The sequence below is a fragment of the Serinus canaria genome, chromosome 2 (genome assembly GCF_022539315.1).
Source record: "Serinus canaria isolate serCan28SL12 chromosome 2, serCan2020, whole genome shotgun sequence".
Classification (NCBI taxonomy): Eukaryota; Metazoa; Chordata; class Aves; order Passeriformes; family Fringillidae; genus Serinus; species Serinus canaria.
This window is the reverse complement of record NC_066315.1, coordinates 104,105,183-104,117,664: the sequence shown is the minus strand read 5'-3', so window position 1 is coordinate 104,117,664 and position 12,482 is coordinate 104,105,183. Positions and strand designations below refer to the sequence as shown.

Here is a 12,482-nt window from a genome sequence, read left to right as displayed (position 1 = left end):
CAGATAAACACGTGTGATGGAGTGAGAAGTCTGTGTTTAGTTAGATCTTTTTTGCCCACAGACTTACTGCACGTGATTGGGCTGCTCTGCATCACGAAATTGGGCTAAGTGGTGCCACAGCTAACTTGGGACAGCACAGAGCCTTGGGGGGATGGATTCAAAGGCAAAGATACAGTCTGCATCCAGGCTGAACAAAGCCTAAACGATTTGTGTGCATGTCTCCAGCAGGAAATCTGACTTGTTCTTTCTTCTGACCTTCTGTGAGGTGCCACAGACAGAAGTCTCTGAAGGAGACTTTGCCTGAAGCAGCAGCAGAGTCCATGAGATGCTTCATTTGGCAGCACATCACCCTTTACTCAGACAGCACGATTGATTAAACAGCTAAAAACATATTCTTCACCAGGTAAGACATTTTGCTTGCTGCCAGCAGTGCTCCTGTCCATATGTTTAACTAGACCCCCAATTCAGATGTGCATTTAAGAAGTGGAAGAGCCAGTGGGTGCTCCTTAGGCAAAACAAACACATCCTGGTTTTGAAGACAGAAAGGAACCTTTAAAAAAACCAAGCCAAACAAACCCTCACGATTGTCCCAAATGTTATCTGAAGACAAGGCCCCCCAGCTAAACATGACAAATACTAATAAACCATAAACAGTCAGCAACCAACTTCTCATCCCAGCAGTGAGCTACTCAGGAAAGACATTCCCCTCTTGCATGAAAGATAAAATGCTGCACAAAATAAGATAACAGCTCCAGAGACCTTAGCTTCCTGCCCTCTCCTGCTATCAGGCTGCAACACAATTGCCTCCTTTGTTTCTCAGGAGTGTAACCTGGCTTATCCAATCCATATCTGATTTATACAGCCAGGCCACCTTTAAGTCCTGCAGCTTCATCCCACACCACATCTCCAAGTCCTTCCTCCCAGGCTGACAGCCCCTTCCTTAATTTTCTTGTTTTTCATGCTTAGACCAGCAGCATTGGCCCTTACGGCTTTAATCACATTTTTGTTTCTTTGGCCATTTTGGTATATGCAACATGTTTGTATATATATATGCTTTTCAGTATTTGCAGTGCTGCATGGCTTTCTTTTTACAGATGGGCTTTTTCCTTAAGCTTTGGATACATTATAATTATTCATTCACCTCCTAATTTTGAAGAGCACTTGTGATATTTGAAACAAAGAAGTGGAGATGGGCAAGGACAGTTATGTCAAGTGGTGACTCATCTCCCTGATCAGTAAAATCTCAAACATCATCTCTGTGAGTTGATCTTGCAAGGGGCAGTCAATGTAATTTTAGGGGAGGTCTATAAAAATTATTTAACAGACAAAGCTCAACATTCTTTCAGTCACAACTGCAACTTTGCTGAAATCATGTGCAAATATAGTACTTTAAAATATTAACTGTAATGTAACAGGTTTAAGGAAAAAAAAAAGATGGAGGAAATTAATAAAGCAAGCTTAGACTAAACATTCAGAAATTACAGCACTTTGGAAAAAGAGACCAAGATGGGCTGAAAGTCCTACCTCAGAAGAAGTCTATTTTTGAAATATTAAAAATTAAGTTGACCAACAAGCCTATAAATTTAAGTCCCAAGGCAAAGCCTTGCACCCAGCCTGCTCCTCCCATGGGTGTTGGGCAGTATTGTCCTCACCGGAGGCAGCTGAAGCTTGACCCACAGCTCCCTGTTTCCGTGCTGGAAATATTAAAATTTTGTCCCAAGTTCTACAAAAATCTCAAAGCTTCCTGATATCTTCAAAACAGCAAAATACAGGAGAACCTAAGTTTTCATTTAAAAGGTAACAGCTTTTCCAGTGAAAACTATGAAAATGTGATCTGTTATGAATTACAGAGGTAAAGAAAATATACACCAAGTAAGAAGTCAAATACTATGAACAACTCCAGTATGTTTTAATGATTTATGGTTTTAAAGGCAATATCAGAAATTGTTGTGGCAGAAATTCATGAGCTTTGAGCACCAGTGACTGATCTTAGAAATGGAAATTCTGCATTTTCACATCAGCGGTGCCCACACTTGAGTGAGACTGTAACTGGTGTAGGGCGGTTTTGTGGGACATTGTGAAAGCCTTAAGTTAGAAATATTTTTATGTAGTTTAAATCCAGTCCTCAGAGTTACAAAGAGGACTGGAATGAACACAGTATTTCTGTTACATACACATGCATGAATATGCAGGCAAGGCTTATTTTCATAGGTGAAATATATGAAGGGCAGACTCCTCCTTGAAGCAGACAATCAAGTAGAATTTGTTGTTATGTCCAGGTCACAAGAATTAACTCTTTAGTATGGGGAAGATCAGCCTAATTCAGTTATAAGACACTCAACTGTGAATCAAAATCCAGAACAAGAAAGATGAAAAAACATGAAAAGCTGGTCTCTTATTCCACTGACTTTTACAGAACTCTGGCAGCAGTAAGGTCCATAAAAAAGGTGAACTTTGGGCAGAACAGAAACATATGTGAGCAACCAATTGTATTTGACCATACAGGGGAAGGGCCACCGGAGATCTCCTGTTTTATTGGGTTTACAAGAGCCTCCTTGGATGCTAGAACAGATTGTCATGGGGAGCTTACATCAAACTGCTACAAATCACTGTCTCACAGAGGCTGAACAGCAATACATCAAATATTTTAGGGAGTTGGTGCAAAGTAAAAGTTCTGGTCCAAAAAAGTAAATGAAACCCCTTTGAGATGTTTTGGCAATATCCATGCCCAATTGAGTACCAATGCCAAATTCCACTTGCCCTCCAGTTATAAGCTATTACTGCAACACCTCTAGTAAGTACAGTTGTAGAGTTAAACAAGTTACAATACAATGCTTCCAGGGAGTGGGAATTATGAAAAGGCAGTTCAGCTGGGGATTAGCACAGCGAACAGAGGGAATTCATTTAATCTAAAACAAATTAGACTCTCATTTGATTAATTTGCTAGTGGCAAAGCAAATCTGTGGAGTAGAACGGTTTAATTTCTTGTTCTTAAACCTTAAATAAATTTATCGTGGATCACTTATGAGTCACTCTGAGGTCAAGTAAGAAAGAGCTGGCCTGGAGCCAAAATGGATGCTAAATCTGCCCCTGAGACAATACAGGGCATAAAACCACAGCACCAGATCAGAGGAGCCTTTGGTGCAAGGTGATTTTAGGGAAGTTGTTTCCATTTTAGCCCCTTCCTTTCATGGGTGTCATTGCTGGCATATGGAAGGTGTTAAAGAAAGCTGCTAATGTACGTGTCCAGCTGTCTCCTTTTAACAGTACACCTTGCTCAGCCATTTAAACCTAATTAACTAACCAGGCAAACAAGACCTCAGCACCATTAGTGATGCTGGGTCATATGGTGGCTGCAAACATGGATACAAAGTCCTTGTCTAAAGACCTCGTCTGAAGACTTAAATAAAGTAAAAAAACCACAATATTCTACATTGCATTTCAAAATCTGGGAAAATCTATTCCAGGAGAGAATGAGGCATCTCATGAAAATTGTCATGCCAAGTTTCACCTCAGATTTTAGAAGTTCCTTTATAACCCCCTGAAAACTCAAATTACAGTACATTAGAACTTACCCCTAAGTACCAGGCAGGGAACACAGATTGTAAAATTAATTTGTAGTAAAAATGACATCCAGTGCTAGAATTTCGTCTGAAATAAATCTCTCTTTCAAAGGGCTTTAATGGTTAGAACCCTGCCTTTCCTATAGTTCCTAATGGGAACAATAGAGCTGTATCTCAGTGCAACTCTGTAAAGCTCATTCTAATATTATCAAGGAGAGATTTTTACTCGTACCTTTTGAAAATAAGCTGTGCCCATTAGTTGAAAATCACAGTATTCCTCTCTTTAACCCATCAGCATGGATGAAGAACTCTACTCAGAGCTGTGTAACAAGTGCCTCTCCCTCATGAGAGAGTGCTTGCAGTGTCAAAAAGAATCTTCTGCCTGCTCTCTCCCTCTCAGCACTTTCACTGAAAGGCAAGACTCGTCCACTTGTGAGGTTTCTGTAATATTAACAACTGTTCAGGCAGACAAGAACAGCGACACCAATATCTTTCTCATATCATATTTCAAAAGCTTTTTGAGCTGCCACCAGATTTATATGCATTTCTGCTCACTGTTAACTGGGTCTACATTCAAACTGCTGACCTAGAGGTGAAATGGAGCCAGCAGAAGCACAGCAAGCAGCTGTGGCCTTCAGATGTTGATGACTTCATCAGTCTAATTGGTTTCCACTGGTTTTCATAGCTTTTATTTTGGACAGTCTCCTGCTTGTGCTAATGGGCTGCTCATTCCCAGCTCTCTTCACAGATGCTTTATTTCACTTGTCCTCTTGTTCTGCCTTTCTCCACTACTTTTTCCTTATAGGCCTTTTTCATAGTCAAGTCTCTCTCTCTGCCTCTATTTTGATAAGCCCTCCCTCACAAAATCCTACCCCCCACTTAAAGCACTTCCTGATTGAGAGGATCCCAAGCTGACATGTCACACTAACAGTCACTGTTGTTGGCCAAGTGTGGGGTGCCCATATTATCCAACCCTTCCTTTGTCTGGCTTGTCACGCAGCAAACTCCTTTGGACAGGGGTTACATGGATTCTGCACTTGCAGAGTACCTGGTCTTTAGGGCAGCCATGGAGGAGGTTCTGCTGAGGCAGTTCTGGAAGAGAGACCACCTCCCTGCATCCCAAAGCATCCTTTGGGATGTTGTTTGAGCTTGGATTCTGGCAGGAAAATGAGGCTTTTCCTCAGCTCTGTCCAACTGAGACTGCTGATCTGGGAATTTTTCTGCTTATCTTAGTGACTGAAAGAGGCAATGTCCTAGATCAGAGATTCTCCCTTGGTACTATCCTATGACTTGGATAGTGTATTCCATCACTTAACACATGCATAAAACAAACAAAACCAATAATCGTGACAAATGGGTGCACTTTAATGTCTCAGTCTTCATCTATTCCCCTACTGCTGTGCCCAAAAAATGTGAGCACTTACATTAGGAACACACACAAAAAGACAGAAGATTGTGAAATTTAGTGGTATAACAATAATCACTCTAGTTTTGCTTTATAGGCACAAGATGCAGACAGTAAATAGGGAGTTTTGAACAAAACTTGTTAGCCCATAAGTGCCACATTACCATACTGGGGTCAGGAGCAGCTGCCTGGTGTGGAGGATCAACCTTAGAAGTTAAAAGTTTAAGTCATATCATATTTCAGAATAATGATTTAAGAGCAAACAGATATGTTCTCATTAGTGCACTGAAAAATCGTGCCTCCCTGTCTGTATGTCAAAGGAGGCAATTAACAGAGGCATTAAAATGGCATACACATTCCTAAAAACACATCTCTATTACCTCCCATAACTCATTCACTTTGTTCCCCAGCGATGTCCCAGTCTGCACCTCAAATTTATGCACCAGAGGGGATTGCAGTTTTAGGTGGAAGCGGTCAAACTCCAAAGACAATTCATCTTAGGTTGCTCCCTCACTCACACAGACCACACTCACGTTATGAGGAGGATCAGGTTCACTTTCCATGCCTTGTAAAAAGTGTCTTTATTTTGCTTTCCAAGGGGGAGGGCTGGAAGGAGAGATTCTCTGTTCTGACACAGAGAAGCTCAGGATAAGGAAGGTTTTGTGAAGCTGAAGATAACTGGGTATGCATCCTTTGCAGTACTGAGCTGCTTTCATCCTTGACATTTGTCCCAGCTCTCTTTATTTTACTCTGTTTTATCTCTGCAAGGCCTGATCAGCTCTATCTCTCTGCAAGATTACCTTTCCCTCCTTATCCTAGCAGGCAGAAGTGTCCGAACCTCTGGGCACAACAGTCTTTCAGTGTGGATCTAAGTAAACTGTTTAGTGGTTGTGACAAAAAAAGGGCTCTGTTCAGCCCTCAGCTGTAGCAAAATCAGTCTAAAATGAATCTACATTATCCAAAGTAGGAGAAAAAGGACATTTTAAACAACTCCCTTCTTCATAGGGAGGTTTGTCTGTGCTATTCTCAGTTGCTATTCTCAGTTGCTATTCTGTGTGGCTGGGAAAAGTAGATTTGAAGCAATAACAAACAATTACAAGTTCTTACTGAAAATGTTCCTGTCATAAATTGCTTATATGCTAATTCTGCTCAATATCCTTTGCAGTTGTACAGTAATATTTCTATCTGTGCAAAACCAGATTTCTCTTGTAATTTCTTAGCTCTTTTTTCCTCTGTATTAGTAAGAACATGCTTTGACACACACTTGCATCTTTCTCATCCATATGTTTAAAATCCTCTGTGCTACCAATCAATTCAGGACACATACTGACTGTATAGTAGCGTTGCTCAGGATTTGTTCTGTGTTTTATCACACATTTATTATAACTGCTCGTGCCTTTGAACTTCTGCTGTAGGGTCCTGTGACATGTCCAACACACACCACTCAGACCTCCTGCATATGTTTCATGTTTATGTCACTATATTCATATAAGCTCTGTTATAAATGGACTAAGGAAAGGTTACTGGATCACTCCACTTCTAATCCTTGGTTTTCAGATGCTTTCTGGCTTCTGCAAAATGCTCTGGACTGGATTTTAAAAAAAATTCTTGGTTTGAAGTTTCTATCACGGAAAGACCTATTTGCAGATGACTGTTCATTTGAGTCTGTGCACACAAAGAAGAGAGAGAGTATTTTCTGCAGTGTTACAAAATTATAACTTTTATTCCTTTATTCTTTAAAATTACAAGTGGCATCAAAACTGAGAGAAAGACAAAACCTGTCAAGAAGGTAACCATATAAATAGATTATTTAAAATTTTTCAAGGTAGTCAAGAAAGAAGCGAACTTGCATGCTCAGTCAGCTTTTGCTACTGTAGGCATTATTTGCAAATTACATCCATGCTCTAAGTCCCACAGAGGGGACAATTTTAGCAATAGAGGCAGATATGGTAATTAATTGTCTGCTAAAAGTGTTCACTGTGTGATGCAAACTCGGGGTCAGCTGAACTGGCAGGTCCCAAGAGAGCTGGGTGCGCTGTCCTCTCCTGCGTACGGTGCCCGGAGCGCACTGAGCGCCTCTAAGGCAGAGGATCGAGGCTGAGCAGGGCAGGGGTTCAGGCCAGGCTGGTCCTGAGGCACCGAGGGCTTCACTGCTCCAGTGCCACACAACCAAGGGCACACCTGTTTCCCTCCCCCCGTGCATCCTCTTGTGTTGAATGAGAGGAATGGCACGAGACAGAATGTCTGGTCGCGTTCCAGCTCTCAAGCACAGGATCCCAGATGATCTGACCTCCAGCACCATTGCTATACAAATGGTACATAGCAAGGTGCTTGTGATGGCAGAGAGGGAGGAGGAGGAGGAAGAAGAAGAATGAAAAGCAGCAGCTAAGCTACTTTAAGCATCTCTAATTAAGAGCTTCTCTGTCATCCTGGAGCAACAGTCCCAAAATGACCACTTTGACTTTGCTGTTGCCTGATTTTGGGCATTAGTATTAAGTGGTTATCCAAACAGTATCCATATTTCAGAGGAAAATACTTATCACCAGCACTGCCATGACAGTAGTGATTACAGGTAGAGTTTAAAGTAGCAATTACAAAATGCATAGCAGCTATATGGGAAGAAGCTCTCAGTTTTAACAATGCTTGTCCCTGCCTTAAATTAGGGCCAATGGTTTTGAACATGTGGTGGTGTTTGACTATGAGGAAGCTGTTTTCATTTGTTTCCCAGGCAACAAGTGCTCCTTCATACCCCAATAAATAACTATAACTTAGAAGTAGCATTTAATAAAGATATATCTGACCCTAAAGCAGACAAATCCCTACATAAATCACATGAATTATTGCTAAAAAATATGACAACGTTTGTGAGCTCAGTGTTGTTTGCTAGAAATAAAACTGCCAGCATATAGAACATAAACTTCAATTTGTTTTATGATTTAAAACATAACACATTACAAATACCAGCAATGGAAAATATAATTTATTCCTTACAGATATTTAGTGATGTAATTATTTAGATATTCCTCCATTCTCTAGAGAGGGTAGATACAGAGACAGCTGCAATCAACAGATCTTTTTGTTTTTATTGAGAAAAATGTGTAACTATACAAAGTTCTACAGTCTTACAATTATCACTACCATCGAGTTTAAAGAGAAAACATGAAAATCCAAGTCCATACCCAGAAAAGGAAACCACTGAGTCAAAATTTGGTTTGACTCTCAGACTTCTCTAACACTGGCAAAGCACTTGATGTGGTGATTTGTTTGATGCTGTTGTTTTGCTATTAGCACAGTCATTCAAGTGCTCTTCTTTGCATGTTTTATTACTGATTTCTGGAACTCTCTGGGGGAAAGAAATAAGATGGCTGTGATCACTCTTAGGGAAGCCAAATGGTAAGGACTAGCACTCCCTGTTGATGGAGTGTGGGGCACCAGCGAGTGCCCCCAGGAGCAGGAATTACATTCTCCCTTTGAACACCACTGCTCTGCTTTCCAAAGAGCAGTGGAAGCAGAATGGAAGGAGACACAAGCTGCATTCCCATCCTTGGTCCTTTGCATCCCACCTCTCCCCAAAACCCCAAAGAACGGAATGTAAGGCTTTCAGTGGTAACAGGTTTGTTCTATCTACAGTCAGATCCCCATTGTTTTGGTTAGTTCCTGCCCTTACACTTAGGCTGATAATGACAAGCTGATGACAAAATTTTTGGCATGAGCAGCTTACAAATAAAGAACACTGTAAATACATTATTTGTCATATGTTGCATGGCCCTGGAGAGGCACCATGCCACAATGTCAGAAGTAACTTAAATTGTGTGTGTGTGGGCTTGCAAAATAAATGCCCCCCAAAAGTTTTTCCTCCCTTCAGGCAGCTACTCTGGCAAGTGAATAAATAATCACATCATTCGGTGTCCTAGACTCTGGAAACTCAGGGTAACTATCATGATGTTTACTGGCCTCCTGGCATCTGGAATAAAACTCTGCAATCCAAGAACAGGCACAGTGGTGCCCAAAAGCAATTTTCATATATGTATGTCTTTTCCTTAAGCTTATTTTTGCCTCTGAAGAAAAACTGAATTCAACTCTCACAACGTCCCAACTAACTTCTAAACTTTCCATGATGTCCTTTGATGTTTTCATTGTAAGTATTCCCCAGTGTGTAAAGCCTCTCCCTTTTGCTGTAAGGCTATCAATTTTCATAAACAGAAGGCTTTCTTGCACCCCCGATACAACTTTACTAGGTTACCGAGGAGCAATTTGGCAATGCTTCTTTATTTCATTTTAAAGTATGTGATACCTCTCAGTCACAGCTATGTAGGACAGGGTCAAATGTTCCACCCATTTAAAACAAAAAGAGGAGGAAGGGAGGGAAAGAGAGAAAAAGGAAAAGAAACAAAGTTTCAGTTTGAACAGATGCAAAGTAAAGACCAAAAATTTTCCAGTCGGTGGATGCAGAGGAGAAATACGCCAAATACATTTCACAAGCCAGTTAAGCTTCTACTGGCACCTAATCACTGCCAGATGTTTAGAAGCAGCACCAAGAACATCGCAAAACGCTGGCAAAAAATAAACAAATCAACCAGGGAGAAGCACAACTCTTCTTCTCGGGGCACCGGCTGAGGGGGAAGATAAAAGTTGGGTGCCGAGAGAAACCGTGCCGGGAGGAGGGCACACATGCCGCGACACACACATTCACACACTCACGCAGGGACAGCCCGCTCCCGGACCGGGACTGACCGACACACGCCGAGCCGCGGCGGCGGCGCAGACCCGCATCCCGGGGTCGCGGTCAGACCCCCGCTCTGCCTCTCCCGGCACCGGCCGCCCGTGCCCTGCCCGCCACCTGCCCGCACCGTGTCCCGCCAGCACGCTGCTGGCTTCAGCTCATCCCGCGGGCACGGTCCCCAAGACCCACTGCCCTGCCCGCAATGTCCCCTTGCTGAGACTGTCGGCGCTCCCGCCCGCCGCCGGTCCGCGCTGCCCGCGGTGCCCGGTGCACGTGTGCGGGCGGCGGAGCGCTCCCCGCTCCCGTCCCTACCTTTCATCTTGGCGCCGGGGCGGGTCACATAGGACGGTCGGGGCGCGGCGGGGCTGCCGCCGGGAGCGGCGGGCGGCGGAGCGCTCCCTGCCTACTGCCGGGCCATGACCCGCCGCGGGCCCTGCTGCGCAGCCCCGGCCGCTGCCGCTCTCCTCGCTGCTCGGACGCCGCCGGCACCCAGCTCTCGCCGCCAGCCCCGCGGAGCCCGGCCCGGCCCCGCGGAGCCGGGCTCGGCCCCGCCTCCCTCCCTCCGCCCCGGGGAAGGGGCCGCGGCCGGGGCCGGGCGGCGGGGGCGGGCTCGGGGTCCCGCCGGCGGATGGGGCTGGGGGTGTCGCGTCCCGGGGGTGTCACACCCCCTCCGCCGTGTCCCGCGGGACCGCGGGGTTCCCGGGCTGCGGGGCCGTGGGCAGCCTGGGATGCCCGTGGGGAGCAGCCCGGGACGGGAGTTACGGGGCACCCGTCAGGGACCGGGGGAGCTCAAGCGGGATGTGGTGTTCCCGGCAGGAGAACGGTCCTGGCTCTGCATTCCCCACGGCCGTGCAGGCACCTGGGAGATTCCTCGTGGGTGTGATGTCTCCAGGCTCCCCACAGCAGCGTGCCTCACGTGCGGCACGCCGATGGAGGGATCCTGGAGCGGGGATGCATAGCTGACTGCTGGGAAGAGGCTGCAGGATGTGTGAAATTCACCCTGGTGCTGAACGAAGGGCCACGAGTAGTCCCGTAGGATTCAATGGGACTGCGTGCACTACAGGCACTGGAGAGTGTGCGTAAATATTTGTGGGATTAGGGATATACAGACCAGTCATCTTTTATTTTTCTAGTTCTGGGTGTTGCCAGGAATAAGGGATCGTTTCCAGACTCCTGTTTTCATGAAAGGCATGTTTTGTTTTTCTGCAAAGAAACCAGTTTTTAGGCAATTGAACAATTGATAAATGTTTATGATCCAGCTTTGAGTGTTAACATCAGTGCTGAGGAGGGAGGGCAGGTGCAATGTGCCCCAGTTCATTCTGGGGATAACAAAGTAGCGGAGGCACCAGAATCCCTGCTGATGCAGTGAGAAGATGCACATGATTTTGCCTTTGCAATTAGAGGTACCACAGCCTGTTGGATGTAGGGATGCCCAAAGAAGTGATTATACTACATGGTCTTTCCAGAAGGTCTATACCTCCATTAAGGACCACAGAAAGGTCATGGCTCAGGGTCACAGCATTAATTTAACACTAGGTCAAAAAACATTGGAAACCTATCAAGTAGGATCTCATATCAGCAAGGAATGGGGGATTAAATCCACCAAAAGTAGTCATTCTAGAGCACAAATGAAAGAACAGATTCAGAAATCTGAATTCCTTCAGTTGGTCTGATTACTGGAGTTGACATCAGCTTGAGCATGCTTCACTGACTCGGAGGCAGTACCTTTAGTTTGGAACTGATGAAAATATTGGAATACCAGCTGCAGTAGCCATTTGCTGCTTTAAAGCAGGGCTCAGATATCAAAGAGACTTGACTCAGCTTTTAGTTTACACTCTAGCAGTTGACTGGAATATCATGAGTAGAACACTTACATCTTAATACAGTCATCAGGTAATTATGGGGTCCCTGTAGTGCTGTGTTGGATTAGGACTGCAGTGTTTATGAGACACACTCATGCTTACTTGGTGGTGTGAGGCTCCTAAGTTAATTTACAATTTTTATTTTAAAGAATCAATGAAATTCTGTTTTCAAAACTGAAAGCCATCGAAACTCTGATCCAAAGGCCATGAGTATGTTTCCAAAAAGAAACCTTTCCATCACTTTTCACTGACTGGATGAAAGCAGTAAATGAAGCCCTGTTTCTCCATAGGAGGGTACCTCTGTTTGAAAACACAATGCAGAAGGAGTGTTTTAAAAAAAGATGAATATCACCTTAAACCTGTGTCATCAGGTGATGTGCAAGGAGCAGGACTGTGCAGGAATTTAGAAAAATTCCTCAAAAGCAGTAAAAGATAACACTTTTCTAATATTTACATAGTAACCTTATTGAACTGAAGGGTAGCAACCAAAGCTGCAGAGCTTGATGAGTTAATTTCTGCATCTGAGGAAAATATGTTCCAGATTAATTGAAAGAAAATTTATTAGTATTTTGGATTCATATAGAGTTTATGATTGATTCAGTAGGCCTGGGGTCTACCTTCATTCTTGGGACTTGAAAATATTTATTAATTTGTGAACACAGTGGGACACTTCATATTTCTGGAGCAGGCTTCCATATGGGCTTTTAATCATGTAAGTTGTATTTCACACTAGATTTCTTATACATATGTTAGGAATGTGTGAGAAAGTATAGGTAAAAATACATTAATTTAAATGGCTGATGAGCTTCTGCTAACACTAGCAAAAATCTAGTGTTAGTAAAGAAATGCAGGAAACTCATGAACTGTTTCATATGTCAAATCTTTTCTTTAAACCCAAGTGTTTCATGTTTTAGTTTCTAAAGTGAGCA

General features: G+C 43.7%; 1 protein-coding gene across 1 annotated transcript in view; it reads right to left on the bottom strand.

The window, feature by feature from the left end:
- Positions 1-10,119, bottom strand: part of COLEC12 (collectin subfamily member 12) — a 96,045-nt gene extending 85,926 nt beyond the window's left edge. The window contains exon 1 of the mRNA XM_030234347.2: positions 10,004-10,119. Coding sequence (XP_030090207.1) covers positions 10,004-10,010 — 7 coding nt within the window. The 5' untranslated portion in view covers positions 10,011-10,119. The remainder of the gene's footprint in view (positions 1-10,003) is intronic.
- Positions 10,120-12,482: the final 2,363 nt, after the last annotated feature.